The 15,386-nt window shown below is 42.3% G+C and overlaps 1 protein-coding gene across 4 annotated transcripts; it reads left to right on the top strand.

Moving 5' to 3' along the window:
• Positions 1-794: 794 nt before the first annotated feature.
• On the top strand, positions 795-14,194 carry NFIL3 (nuclear factor, interleukin 3 regulated). Of its 4 annotated transcripts, none has more exons than XM_045833866.1 (2): positions 795-927; positions 12,332-14,194. In XM_045833866.1, exon 2 carries the CDS (start codon positions 12,505-12,507, stop codon positions 13,891-13,893), a length of 1,389 nt encoding a protein of 462 aa, XP_045689822.1. In that variant the 5' UTR covers positions 795-927; positions 12,332-12,504; the 3' UTR covers positions 13,894-14,194. The 4 variants fall into 4 exon arrangements, with proteins under 4 accessions (XP_045689822.1, XP_045689821.1, XP_045689819.1 ...); XM_045833865.1 differs by having other exon boundaries at positions 896-1,029; XM_045833863.1 differs by lacking the exon at positions 795-927 and adding an exon at positions 1,339-1,574.
• The last annotated feature ends 1,192 nt before the right edge of the window (positions 14,195-15,386 follow it).

The raw sequence follows: 15,386 nt of genomic DNA, 5'->3' as shown, positions 1-15,386 counted from the left end.
ACAAATTTTGCGCAGATTTTCTCTCAATGAGGGACACCGTTGACAGCCGCTGAAAGTTCACTCTACTCTTGGGAGTTTTCTTCAAACTTTAAGTGTACTTTTAGCAAGGAGATAAAAAGGGGGAACGTCACAGAAGAAATTCAGCCTAGCTTCCATATAGTCCAAGCAGAGCAGGAAGCCCTTCTCCACCTGCCACATTCCCCATCTGGGCAAGTCTGTGCCTCACTATCAGGAATATGGCTCCTTTGCAAAGACCGCACTGCCCCTCCATCAATCCATCTGTAAACGCCACGTGCCGATTCAGTCTTTAGCGCAACGACGTAAGAATCCACCATGAAGTAGCCTTCCCCGCATTTCTTTAGGTCTCTTTAGTAGCTCGGGAATTCGGGGTAGAAGACAACCACATCCAATTACAGGCAGAAATAACTCTAACGAGTTACCAGCTCCAAGATAACCGGAAGAGACCCTCTGTGCAGCGTGTCCAGTCCCCGCAGCAACGCCAGCGGGCTCACCAGTCGGGTATATCTCACCCGCGGACCCCAACCCGCAGCCGCCTCTCTCCGCGTGGCCGGGGGGCAGATGGACCTCGGTTTCCCAGTCCTCTTACGCAACGACCATGCAGCGGTCGGGTTCGCCTTAATTGTGCAGAGGCGGTGTTTGCGCGTCGCGCTTTCTCTCCGCAGGGAGAAAATCGTAAGCGCTGCGTACGCAGCCCAGCGGGGCTCGGACTGGTCGCCCGGCCCCCTCCAAGGCTAGCCCGTCGCGAGGGTTTGCAGTTCGCCAGCGCCCCTCCCCTCGACGCGTCTACCCGGTCGCCCACCTCAAGGAGGAGGGGTCTTCCCGCAGGTGTGCGAAGAGAGGTGGTCGGAGATCCGTGCCAAGACCGACTCGCCACAGCCCGAAGCCGGGTACTTGGGTTCGCAACAGGTAGCCCGGCCGGCTACGCGCTTGGGGAGACAAAAAGAGCCTCTTCGAGCGAGCGAGGGTTGCAGGGGTCATCGTGGAGCCGCGACAAACGGGAGGGCAAAGGTAGCTGCGGGGGGAAGAGAAGTTGGCAAGGTTGAGGATCTCGAACCCTTTCCCAGGCTTGCCTATTCCAGGCGGCAGCGCCGGCAGTTACGCAACCCCGGAGCGGGGCGCTGGTTTTCCAGGCGCAGGGGCGGTAGCAACGGCCGCGGCCTGGGAGGGGCACGGGCTGTGGTGGCACCGCCCAGAGGGGGAGCCAAAGGGGCGGGGGCGGGGCCACAAGAGAGCCCGCCCTCACCGGCCTTGGCCATTGGTGGCGTGCGGGGGGCGGGTGCCGGCGCGGCGATTGGGGCCGCGGTCTCCCGTCACGGTGGGGCCGGCGGGCGCCGACGTAGCGCGGCGCTCGGAACTGACCTACTAACACACATCTCCCGGCGCGGCCACGGCGCCCGCGGACTCGGCGCGCCGCCCGCCTCCAGAGCCGCGCCCTCGCCTCCACCTCGGAACCCAGCCCTGGCCTGGCCCGAGCCCGAGCTCCCCGGGCTCCGCTCCTGGCCGCCGTTCTTTCTTCCCACCGCCCGGCTCGCCGACCCGGGAGCAGGAACACGGTAAGCGCTCCGCCCACTGCCGGCCCGGCCCAGTACCGGCTCCCCGCACGCTCTCGGGGCGCGCGGCCGCCGGGCGCGGGCCGGGCTGTGCGCGGGGCTGGCCGGCGGCGGCAAGTGTGCGCGGGGCGTTCGTTACGTAAACTTTTGCTGCCTTGTCTGGAGGGCAGCAAAAGTGGCTGCTTCTATTGCAGTGCCCTCGCGCTAGCACGTAGACCGGGCTGGTTTCACATCACCCCCCGCCCCCCTCCCCCCCTCCCGCCGCTGCTGTTGCATAATGTCTCCTGATTTCGGGAAAATTGATGTTTTGGTAGAAGCTCCGGAGACTGAGACGAGGCTGAGCCATCTCGAGTGGGAAGGGCAACGCGTTTTCCTTTCTCTTGCCTTCTGCGAGGCTGGAGGCGGAGGAGGGGGCTGAGTAATGGGGAATAGTCTTGATTTTCTTGTTGAGAAAGGATTGGTGGCTTGAACAGTGTCGGCACTCAGAGAATGCCTACGCGGCGTTTGTTTGTGTCCGGTCTCTCTTTGCATAGACGTTTTCCACCGTGTTTGTCGTCAGCGTGTTGTACCAGCGCTCGGGGAGGTTGTGGGTTTGTTCTTGCATACATTGCATAATCTGCCCACGGTGAAATATTGGCAGGGATTACGGCTGATCTGGGAATGTGCGCGTACGCGTACGTGTGCGATGATTTGGTAATTTTAGCGCAGCGTTGAGTGTTAGATTGTTATTTACATCTCTAGTACGTCCCAAATAAAAAGATGTATTTTAAAACACTCCTTCAGAACATGAAAGGAAGAGTTGCTCGGGTTGAATTCTGATCTCGGATATTAATCAGGGTTCACTCCTAAGGTGTTCTGAGCTGTTATTTTTAAATCTGAAACGAGCCGTTGTGACGTTTACCTCCCTGCCTTCCCAACTTTAATGCATTCCTTACGATTAGTCCCTTTCCTTACCCATACCTTCCTAATTTGAATGCATTCCTTACTATCAGCTCTTATTGTCGTTGCTTTTTCAGATGCGACATTACAGATCACATAATAGTTTCCTGGAAATGTTGCATTATGTAACTGCCGAATTTGCTGGCAGTGAGCATAGGAAAAGGGAGCTAATTACATGATTTTATAATCTTGTTACAAAGAAAGTAGGACAATCTCAGCCTTTAAATGTCACTGTAACAGTTTTTTTAAAGGGATATATTAAACAGGAAAATAGACAACCGAGTAAGCATTGAGTTTGCTCATGCTGCCTAACGCATGTCTTTTGCCCTAAATGAAATGTGCGTTCTTCTAAATTTAGTCCTATCACATTTTAACAATTGTGGCCTCCCAGTGCTATTTCTGGTGTTTTCTAGGGCTGTGTGCAAATACAAGTTCAAGGCCATTTGCTATAGTTGTAACTCCACGCCTTTGGAGACCTTTGATAAGATTATATTTTAGGAAGACATTTCCAGGAGCCTGGTAATTTGCTGCATTCTGACCCTCGTTTATCCTTTTAAAGGACACCTTAGGAAAGTGCTATTACTGAGAAAGCAGGGGATGGCCAGATGTCATCTTCCCGTCTTGGTTTTTGTAAATAAAAGTGAATGAGGTCACAAGTATTTTTCACATAGTATTTTTTTCTCAAGACCAGATATGATTTATGGGAAACAAATACAAGCTTGTAGATTATATTTTTGTCTGGATAACCTAGTTATATTAATGTGAGAGGGTAGACGAATATACTATAATGTACCCAAATTTTATGTTTCTTCTTGGGCTCTTACTCTAGTGTAGGTGTTAATATATATGTATATGATGGTATGTATATGTCAGATTTTACTAAGATAACATTTAAATAATTAAAGTGCACCATTGTGGTTTCTTTTGGTGGGGGGGGGGCTATTACAAAGATTCACCACTGGAACAAATTATATTACCCCAAATAATTGCATTCGCTTTCTGAGAATCTCATACTGCTCCCGGTACCCCAGTAAGGAATCAGACCCCAACCTACTTTGGAGCTGGGGTTGGCCTTCTGGGGGCCGCTTAGCGCCACCTTCGGACTGTGACCTTCCAGTGCGACCCTCCCTCCTCCAGACATGTGGGGTCTGGGGGGTGTAGGAGTGGCTTGTGGGGACCCTGGGTAGGCACTGAGAGGCACCCTGGGCGGCTCTTGGAGTGGGGCTGCTTTGAGGCCTGCGCTCCTGCTTGCCCCATCCTCACATTCCTTTGTTCTGGCGCCGGGGTCCTAGCGGTGCCGAGGCCCTGCTGCGCCGCCCACTTGGCAGGCAGAGGGGCGGGGGCGGTCCCTGGGAAGCGCTAGGACGTCTCGGGTAAGGGACAGTCCCAGGCCGGGAATGCGGGTGTGCGAGGGACTCACTCAGCCGAGGGAGGGGAGAGGAGAGGAGCGGGAGAGGAAGGGAGGGGAGTAAGGAGAGGTGGGAGGCACCTGGGGCAGGCCTCCTCTCCTGCACGGTGAGCCTCTGAGCACCACAGACACCTTTGTTTCTGGAGGCTTCATTGTTTTTAGGAGCCGAGTGCTCGGGATTCATTGAAAGGTGAAAAAGACCTAAGAAAACCTCCAAATGCCAACACACCACAGAAATTGGGGTGGGGGCGGGCGCTCCAGCCCTTGATGTTGGTGGAAAGGAGAGCCCCAGCTTGAGTGGCAAGTAAGTCAATGTATTTTTTCAAACCTTTAGTTTATGCGGTTAAAGACTAGAGAGAGAGAACTGAATCCCTTGAATTTAAAATAAAACAAAAATCAAAACACCCACGCAGATGCCGCGTCTTACAGTTAGAGTACAGTACTTTCATCCTGGCACAGACACTTCTGAGATTGTGCTTAGGCGCTCATTCGCAGTGAAGTCTGGACGATATCACAGATGTTCTCTGAAAGTGCACAGCCGTGCAGCCTGCCTTGATGAAAAGTTGGCCTCTACGGGATCATAGCCTACACCCTTCCCTTACAGTTTTGTCTCTTGAATTTAAGGCCACTGTCAGTAGTGAAAGTATTCCTCCGGTGAAGTGTTAAGAGCACAGGCTCTGGGCTAGCAAAAAGTAGATCCAGTGGCCCCGGACTATGATCTTAAGTGCTGCTCTAATTTCTCTGGGCCTTGGGGTAAACTAAGGGGATAAAACCTGTGAAGCTGGGCTGTTGTGAGGAGCTTAGTGAATGCTTCCTGTATTATTGACTAGGAACCAGATTTTGAAAAAATAAAGATAATCATCTTCATTTTTCTCTGCTTAATTCTCTGTGCATTAAATAGTAAGGATTGAAGTTTGTATTAAGCCTATAATTAAAGATAATTCTTGAGACATTTTTTTCTTCTAATGACATTTTTTCTCAAACCCCTTTACCATTATATTGAATAGTAATTAAGTTTGAAGGGAATTCTTGATAGGGTTGCAGAACCTCAAACTACCCAAGCCACTGCGTTAATGTTTTGGAGAACTTAAAGAAACAGAGAGGTACATTGATGGTGACAGGAATGATGCAAAAAGTGCCCAAGAGCTGGACTTTTTCCAGTTCCTGTGACCTCTCTGTGATAGTTTTCCTTGGCCTGGATAATCTCTGCATCTAAAATTCCATGGTCTGAGATCTTGGAGGGAGTGTGTGTAGCCCATAAGTTTGAAATTGCTGATGTTTGACCCCTTTGACTTATATAGAAGAAAGTTTCATTTGGTTAACCCTATATTTGTGACACAGGGCAGTTCTTCACTAAGAATTGGAGAGGCTAAAAAGGCCTATACTGATCTTCATCACCCTTGCCTTGCTGCTGCCCATTCTTTAGAAATGAGATTAGGAACTAATATTGACTAAACATTTACCCTGCACGTGCTAGGCATTGTGTTGAGTGTTCTCTTTAGCAAACCCATTTTATAGATTGGGAAGTTGAGGCACAGTGAAAGTGATCAGCAGCCTGAAAACAGGATAGGGAAGGGGTCACTCCTCCTGTCTCTCTCCCTTCCCTGAGTGTGAGTACAAGCTCACTGTAATTTTTGAAGCAATTTCCTTTTCTGTGTTAAAGGCTTATCTTTGCAAAGTGCAATTATAACATAACTGTGATGCAACAATCTGCAAGTTCAAACCCCTTTGTTAGAGCCCTTTCCCGGGTTGAGCAATGTGCCTGACTCACCAGCTTAGTGGATATTTCTAGTTGACCTTGCTGTGGTCCCCAGTCAGTTCTCAGACGTGACTGTGATTGCAGCATGTTGTGGAAAAGGTGCGGTCATCTTGCCTAGCCTTTATTTTTACCCAAGCTAAAATCACACATACTTCATTATTTCCATTGTAATCCAGATGGCATCAGTGCTGTTAAATTGTTTATTTTAATTTGTATTGAGGACTGAGAGCACACTTGGGATTGAATTCAAATATGACAGAAACAATGTAATTGACGTTTCCTTTAATATTCATCTCTTGTTTTTGTAAGGTAGGCCTGTATTTCACAGGGTTAACACATTGTTTGATATCCTGTTATTTTTCTACATTATGCTTGAGTTGATTTTTATCCAAATCAGACTCATTTGAAAATGTCGAAATACTTTGACCTTTGATCACAGACATTACATAAGAGTTTTTCAGTTTCAAAATGAATTTATGTTACCACCACTCCCAATTATCTCTCAAATTTCTTTGCAAATAACTTTCCTGTAGTAAAAAAAAAAAGAAAAAAACTGTTTCTTGTATGGTTTTAATTAGAAAGCATAAGCTTGTTTTTACGATAAGAAAGTTTAGTAAAGATTTACTAGATGCCTTTCATAATAAGTGCGGTTTCATTGGAATCAGAATAATGTTTATGAGCCTTTAAGTTATCAGAGCACAGTGTCTTTTATTAATTAACTTTCCAGGGTTCTTAGACTGCAATTAAGTAGCCTTCCAATAAACACTAAACATAAACATTTATAAAAAACTGGCCTGTTTGTAAGGCACATGGTAAAGCAAATGACATTTGTAATCATCTGCTCACTGGGAAAGAAAGTGAAATTAAAAAGAAGCAATCAAAAAGTCAAGTTGAGGAGAATTGAAATGATTCTTTGTTATAATCACAAACATTCAAGTACTTTCCCTCCCCCCACGCTGTACCCACACCATCTTTGCCATCATTACTTCTTGCCCGAATCTGACATTACCTGCCTCAGAATGTCCTGTGTAGCTGGGTTACTTTGTGATTGTTGGTATCCCTTACGAGTTCAGTTTAGAATTGCTAGACTGATAAATTATCTTTCTGAAAGTTTTAAGAAAAAGGCACGGAAAGGGGATTGACTGTGGGTGAGAGGGTGGGCTGGGGAGGGCAAAAAGGAAAATATTGGGACAACTGTAATAGAATTTAAAAAATCAATTGGCCAATAAAAAAAACCCCATTTAGAAATGACTGCAGATTTTTTTTTTTATGCACTGCTGTTCCATCCCCTGCCCCCAGTTCCTCTCATCTGCAGTGAGGGTGGTTTTGTCATGGTTTCTAAAGCCCCGCAGCTGTGTTAGCATCTGTGCGCTGCTCTGCGCAGTCTTCAGAATATTCTCCTCATGTGCTGGTTTGGAAACACTGGTCTTTTTTACTAAAAAAGTCAAGTTACACCGTTTTATTTAAATTCCTTTAATTATTTCACTGCTATAATAAAATGCAATTTTATCCTTGATCGTTTTTAAATCTAAATTTCAAGTAGTCCTTTGGGGAGGATGAGGAGCAAGAAACTTGAAATGTTTTTATTCATCATAAATTCGATCAGTTTTTGACACATTTATTTATGGATTCACCCAAATAGAAAAAGTAGGTCAATTTGTTGCTATTTGATAGGCTAGATTTTGGCAAAGCATGAGAGTGTCTGTTTATGTGTATGCTCATACCTCGATCAAACACACGTTTTCTTTCTGGCTTTACAGTGAAAGTCTGTGTTCCTAGAGACAGAATTATATTAATAATGGGAGGCACTTCCTGGCACTTGGAGAGGTTTAACATAGTTTTCTTAATTTAAAATCCTTTTATTTTTCAGACTGATTAGAAAATGCTTTCTTACACCTTTAATGTTTTCTTTTTTCATCTCCACTCCACCCTGATTGTACTGGTGTTTTCTTTTCCTACTTTATCTCTGCTTTTAAATACTGGCTTTCATTTTTATCCATGAAAAGAAGAAAAGCATTTTATTGAAAATGTCATGTCATGGATTTTACCTTCAGGAAGAAAATGTAGGTTAATATTATACTAGTATTAACAGTGTAAAGAGCTCCATATGTGTTGAATAAATCAATAAATAAGATTAACTTTTTCACTAAAATGGCACTTATCTCCAAAACAAGCATCTGGCTGCTTACTGGAGAGATGGTTTATAGTTTCCCATAAAAGGATTTTTTTTAATGGTATCTATACAGTACCTCTGAGGGAATAAACAGCACATTTGAGAGAGTAGAGAAAAAATGGGATTTTCCTATTTAATTGGGCACATGAAGTAGTATTTCACCTTTTATTGACAGAATTTAAAAATCAAAATACATACAAGAAACGATTTGCAACAAGGCTTCTTTAATGAGAATTAATAACAAAATTTTCCCATAGTAGATTTTAATGTCTAAACTATTAGTAAGATTTCAGGTGCTTGAAACAAAATGTTTCTTTTTATTGTGTTTTGTAGAGTTTGAGTTATCATCCCTTACTTATCTGACCGATGTGCTGGATGGAGGTCAGGGAAGATGCAGGTCTGCCATTCATTGTAAACATGAGTAATGAAGTCACTTCTTGAGGAGAAATTCAGTCTAGAATTTATGTTGTAAAGTTTAATTCTTTTAGAGGAATTTTCTAAGCCAAATTTTAGTGTTAATTAAAAATGATATTTAGGTCATCTGAGTTAAATAGACTTTAAAACTCCAGGCTTAAGAAAGAGAATCCTGCATGTAGAAATAGTCCCATGTACTATGAAAAAGGCATTAATTAGTGATAGCACATCCACATTAGATATGGGCAAAAAATGCCCGTTAGGAAGTGATGACACCTGCTCTTAAATTTCTCTTTTTATTTGTATTTTTAAGAAGCAGCCAGATTATCTAATGCCGAATACACCAACATCGTAGAATTGGCATTTAATGTCAATTACTCACCAAAAAGGAAACTTAAGTGGTGACTAATATAGCACAACGTTAGTGGCGATCTGAATACATGAGACAGAGATGAAGTGACTGTTAAATTAATCATGAAGGAAAAGATTGGAATTTGAAATAAAGTCATTTGTTGAACATAAATAGTGATGTTTTTAGAACATTGTAACCTGCCTTTGTGTTTGCCTCAATTTGAGTTCATTGCTGAGAGACATACCTAGATAGAGTCTAGGGCCCTTCTCTGTCCTAGACTTAGTCTTAGCTGTGTTTTAGCTCCCTACTCCACCCCCATCTTGAAAAATGGATACATCTTTTGTATTGTTAAAAAGTACAGGTGACAATGTCCATAGCTGTGATTTTTTTCCCTCTATTTATTTTAGCATAAATAAGATTGCTAAGAGACTAAAAGTTTAGCTAAGATATAAAAATTTAGCATATTTTCTCAACTCTGAGGAAACTAGAGAAAAGGTTCAGATGCTACCTTTGTTGTCTTAAAGAAGGTCTGGCAGCATCTAGCTTTGCCTTACTGCCCCCAGGTAACTTAGTAAATGGGTGTATATATTACTCAGAAATGAGTGTCACACAGAAAAGGAGCTGTGTATGAATGAGCTGTACTGCAGGGACACACACCAGAGTAGCCCCCTGCAAGTACAGGAGGGGGCAGTTAGAGGAATGGGATTGGGGCCAGACCTGGACTGGAGTCTCTTTTCTGACACTTAGCTAGCTTTGTGACACTGGACAAATCTCTTAAGTTCTTGGAGCCTTAGTTTCCTCATCTGAAACTGGTTATTGTGAGGGCAGTGAAGTAATCACAGTGCCTGTTGCCTAGTTAGTATTCAGTAAATGGAACCTGTTATGATTGCTTTTGTTTTTATCACCATACCAAGAAAAAAGCAGTGCAACTACAAACAATGTGATAAGAGTACCAGGCTCCCTTGTTGGCATCACTCCTCATAGTCCCCTTGCTTCTCACTATATTCCCAAGTCTGTCTCCCATCTAAGATTTAGGAGTCCCTTGGCTCTTGGAAGTTTGGTTTTTCCCTCTGCCTGTATGTGACCCCAGGCTGGCTCAGTGCACAGTAGGTGCTCCATGTGTTGAATAAATCACTTAATGGATGAGAGAGGCTGTCTGTTAATAAGTAAAATATTTTTTTAAAATTTACAAAATCATGTTAAAAAAAAAGTATCAGAATAGTTTTTTGGTTACAAAACTCTCTTATATAAGGCAGTTGAGTGACTGTCAGTCAAATGTTGAGCAGCTAATATGATCAGTTTGTTGCTAGGATACAACTATATTAATCTTGGCCTTGAAGTACAGCAGGTCCTTCAATAACATTTTATTCCATGTCATTATGTTCTAACATTGATGAAATGCTGTAGAAACTTAGCTCTTGTTTATATCATTAGCCTGTGGTAAAATTGGTTTCATTATCCGTTGTTTTACATAAAGTTACAGACCCTGACTCGGACATTAAGTGAGGAATTATCTGTTGGGCAAACAAAACAGACATGTAGGAAGATATACAGTGTACAGAATCAGCAACTCTGTCTGCCTTAGCTCACACACCTTATAAACTTTTTTTCAAAACTGCAAGATTATTTGGTAAATAATGCTATAGAAAATATCCTAGGATAGTATGTGGTGTCAGTGGAGTCACAAGGCAATTTGTGCAGATGAGGGAAGAATCCCAGATTCTAGTACATGTAGTAAAGTGTAAATAGGAAGAAGATTAGTTGAAAAGAAATAAGGTTTGCTGCAGGTTTGAATTCACTAACAAAGCTGTGGAGGTGGTGAAGTGAACATACAGTACTTAGACACTTAACAGAAAGGGATTAAAAGATTTTAAGGCAAGTTCGATATATTTGGTAAATGGAAGTAGGATTGTTTTCTCTATTCCTTGGCCAGGACTTCAGAGGGACTATTAACTGAATGGGGCATATACAGATCCTTAAGAAGAGGAAAGAAACCATTCCATGTAGAGGAAAAATGAGCTTTTGTGTCACAAGACAAAACCTAAGTAGAAATATAAGTGGTGCTATTTTATTAAAGTGGTAACTAGAAAGATTCCCATTCTATACCATCACTGCTTGCTGTGGCCAACTCCTTGCCTTCACTTCCCATTGAAGTTAGCTTATCAAAAACAAACAGAAACTTGATATTAATCCCAAATTTCAGTAACTTGCAACTTACTGTTTTTTTGCTGGCTCAGTTTGATAGACAAAAATGTGGCATTAAACCTTATTCTTAATGATCCTATAATTATTATATCATTCCCTCTACAACTTCTGGAAGAGATACAAGAAGGTGGCAGGCTTTTCTGGGTGATAGAATTAAACTTTATTTCATTAGTCATTGTAAAACTATGCACAAGAAAGGAGTGGCATTGAACAAAAACATGACATCTTTTCAATGTGGCAGGATAGATGTGCCACGCACAGTGTGAATGATGGTTGTCTCATCACAGATTCTTTATGAAAGTAGAAAGTATTACCTTATGGAAAATTAGGTGGAGAAGCCCTGTCTGGAAACACAGAGCCAAAAACCACCACGAACAGATTGTTATTGGAACCTACTATATGGGTTTATTATCTCATGGCAAGTCAAATTCAGGTTATGAATACTTCATCAGTGGAAGGGGAAGCTAATTGATGGTTCTATTTTTGAGTTCTTATATTTTGTTTGAAACTAATTAATAAAGCAGAAAGAAATTCTATCCACAATTTCATTCTCTCAGCATAAAATAATTTTAAGTTTCAAGAATCTCACTGTACTTAAAAGTAAAAACCTTTGAATAGTCACTGTTTGGTTTACTCCAAAGCTACTGTATAAATGAAATCTGTTTTACAGAATTTTCAGGACCAAAAAAGGTACTTTGGAGCTTCATTCTTAAGTGTATGATAAATCAATTTGAAGGAACTAGAAAAAAGAATGTTTCTAACCTCATAGCACAGAAGCGGCAGAAGAGGTGGCTTTTTTGAGAAGAGTCCTTCACATTCAGGTGTGCTAAGTCACCTGGTGAGATGAGCTGGATATAAGCCCATCAGGTAGTCAGGGGTGTGAGGGACAGGTTTGTGTCCATGTAAATCAGATTAAAACAACTACCTTGATTATTTGTGTTAATTTTTATTTTAGTTTAAGGGAGATAAAAATATAGCTTAATTTATATCTTATTACATTTAACTGTAGAATTCGGTTACTGATAATAAAGGAGTTTACTTAGAAAAGTTCCTCTTAAGAGGTTAGCATGTTTGCTTCTCAATGACATAAATGTTATCTCAAAATTTTTTTAGAAGCATCACAATATACAATTACTGTTTTAGAACTTACCAATCAGAGGCTATTTGCCATTCCCTTCCTATACAGAGCCATCCCCATATTCCCTGTCCTGCCCCATCATTTCTCCTCCTGAAACAGCCTCCCTCTATTTTTCCCCAAGGCAGATGGTACTGGTTTTTCTCTTACTCCCCTGGACCACATATTAATTACTCTGCCCATAGGTCTCAGTAGGGATTTGCCCTTTACAACTTCACAGTCTTGGGCACTTACTTCATTTTTAAGATCACAAACTCTTTGAAGGAAAACTGTGTTTTGTTCAGACCTGTATATCCTAAATGCTCAGCATAGTTCCTGTACATAATTGGTAAATATTTACCGAAATGGATAACTATTTCTTTTTATGTATCTCAGGTTACCTAGAAGACCCCTACTCCATTCAGTGGGAGCAGCTGGAGAGATTTATCCTGGACAGAACAAAAGGAGGACTGTTGATGGATTTTAAAACCACAGTTTGAAAGTATTTGAGAATTTTGAGAAGATAGTTTGTTCTCCTGCTCTGCACAGGTAGGTCAAGGCTGTTTCTGATGCAGCTGAGGAAAATGCAGACCATCAAGAAGGAGCAGGCATCTCTTGATCCTGGTAGCAGTGCTGACAAGGTGATGGTGCTGAATTCTGCTTTCACTGAAGTCTCAGAAGACTTGGCAGCAGGAGAAGAGCTTCTTCTAAGTGAAGGAAGTGTGGGGAAAAACAAATCTTCAGCATGTCGGAGGAAACGGGAATTCATTCCTGATGAAAAGAAAGATGCCATGTATTGGGAAAAAAGGAGGAAAAATAATGAAGCTGCCAAGAGATCACGAGAGAAGCGTCGACTAAATGACCTGGTTTTAGAGAACAAACTAATTGCACTGGGAGAGGAAAATGCCACTTTAAAAGCTGAACTTCTTTCCTTAAAGTTAAAGTTTGGTTTAATTAGCTCTACAGTATATGCTCAAGAGATCCAGAAACTCAGTAATTCTACAGCAGTATACTTTCAAGACTACCAGACCTCCAAATCCAGCGTGAGTCCCTTTGTGGATGACCACGAGCCCTCAGCAGTGGCTAGCAGCTGCATTTCCGTCATTAAGCACTCTCCACAGAGCTCTCTGTCTGATGTGTCAGAAGTCTCTTCGCTAGAACATTCTCAGGAGGGCCCTGCACAGACTAGCTGCCAGAGCCCTGACAGCAAGTTCCAAATCATCAAGCAGGAGCCGGTGGAACTGGAGAACTATGCAAGGGAGCCAAGAGATGACCGAGGTGCTTACCGAGCATCTGTATACCAGAACTACGTGGGGAATTCTTTTCCTGGCTACTCACACTCCCCCCCTCTACTCCAGGTCAGTCGGTCCTCCAGTAACTCTCCGAGAACGTCAGAAACCGATGATGGTGCAGTGGGGAAGTCATCAGACGGAGAAGATGAGCAGCAGGTTCCCAAGGGCCCAATCCACTCTCCTGTTGAACTTCAGCATGGACATGCCACGGTGGTTAAAGTTCCAGAAGTGAATTCCTCTGCTTTGCCACACAAGCTCCGGATTAAAGCCAGAGCCATGCAGATAAAAGTAGAGGCATTTGATAATGAATTTGATGCCACACAAAAACTTTCCTCGCCTGCCAATGTGACATCTAAGAGACAATTTGAACTTGAGAAGCATAATTCCCCAAATATGGTACATTCTTCTCTCACTCCTTTTTCAGTGCAAGTGACTAACATCCAAGATTGGTCTCTCAGATCAGAGCACTGGCATCAAAAAGAATTTAATGGCAAAACTCAGAATAGTTTCAAAACTGGAGTTGTTGAAATGAAAGACAATGGCTACAAAGTTTCTGACCCAGAGAATTTGTTTTTGAAGCAGGGGATAGCAAATTTAACTGCAGAGATGGTCTCACTTAAGAGACTTATAGCCACACACCAAATCTCTGCTTCAGACTCTGGGTAAATTACTACTGAACAAAGCTCTGGGCATTTAGAGGTGTCATTTGTAATAGATGTGTACATTTTGTATTAGGCTGAACTTTCACTGGACCTGTGTTGTCATTTCACTGTAATGTTCACATGTTGTCTGTCAGGTATCTTTTTGTACACAAAGTATTATGAAAATTAGATTGTGTTTTCCCTCTGCCTTGTGTATAGTCAAATAGTCCATGCAAAGGCTGTATATATTGAACATTATTTTTGTTGTTCTATTATAAAGTGTGTAAGTTACCTGTTTCAATAAAGGATTGGTGACAAACACAGAATTTCTGCTCCACTGCACTTGATTTTAGGGTAAAGAAAAAGCAATTTATATATTAAGGTATTCTGCATTTTACTTATTGAGTGGAGTTTCCACCCCTGAAAAAGGGAAAACTCAAGTGAAATTAAGCAGATAATTTCTTTTTCTCCTAATTTGGCCCTGGCTATAAGTTTGAAAGCCTTTCAAAGTGGGAAGGGGAAGGGACAATGAATTTTCTTGTATTTGAGACTACTTGGCTAATTTACTCTTCATTATATATTTTCCTTTAAAATTACGTTTTCTCTATAGCTTTTTTTTTTTAATAGAAAAATCTGAGTTTGGCATCAGCCTGTCTTTAGCCACCTCTGTTTAAGTATGACACATGGATGTTAATAGTTGAGTAACTGACCCACTTTATTAATTAGAGGTCTTTTTTTAAAGAGTGAATGAAGACTGAGAATGAAGTCATTTTGAAAATATTACTGTAAATCTTAACAGTTCTAAAGCATAACCATTTAGGGAATTAACCTAATGAAATAGTTTTAATTTAGTTTCCAAAATCTCAAAGAATACACCAGTTACCGCATTCCAGTGTACATGGTCTGAGTGTATAGAATGACTTGTGGGGTTTTTTTATGACTTGTTGATGGCGCATATAAATAATAGCTCTATTTTGGAACTCTTTATAGTACACAAATCCAGAAGAAAGCCTCATTCTAAGTAAACTGATGATAAAACCATTATGGTAATTTGTCAAGGATCCCCCACCAGTCCCTCAAATGCTGACAAACACAGACTATTTCTCTTCAGAGGCATCTGGCTTCTGTGTGTGGTGGAGTGTGTGGGCGCAGTTGGTCAGGCATAGCTTTGTTCATATCTACTCCCCTCAGAACTGCTTCTTTCCACACTGACCTCTTTTCTATCCTAGAAGTAGGTGAAGGGACTTGAGGTGTCACAGAACACGTGTAGAGTGACTTAACCTGTGTCTCATGGTGTCCCCTAAGAAGAGCCCACCTGTAACATTTCATTTTATGGATCTACAGCCTTTCAACTGTTTGATTTGAGTAAAAGTCTGATTTTTGTTATGTTAAACTTCCTGCACTTTTATATTTTAAAAAAGTGATCCTTTGAATTAAAGGTAGTGGCCAGTTACACACATAGCCATCCACTTTGTCCTTTTGGCCACAATGACCAGTGTTCTCTCTGAAATCTCCTAA

Source organism: Phyllostomus hastatus, unplaced genomic scaffold, assembly GCF_019186645.2.
Source record: "Phyllostomus hastatus isolate PE091 unplaced genomic scaffold, TTU_PhHast_1.1 phas_contig_195, whole genome shotgun sequence".
Lineage (NCBI taxonomy): Eukaryota > Metazoa > Chordata > Mammalia > Chiroptera > Phyllostomidae > Phyllostomus > Phyllostomus hastatus.
The sequence above is the reverse complement of the archived record's forward strand: the minus strand, read 5'-3'. Positions and strand labels throughout refer to the sequence as shown.

Excerpts from the sequence above, each read along its gene's own strand:
- NFIL3 (XM_045833866.1), top strand. The coding sequence starts at position 12,505 with ATGCAGCTGAGGAAAATGCAGACCATCAAGAAGGAGCAGGCATCTCTT.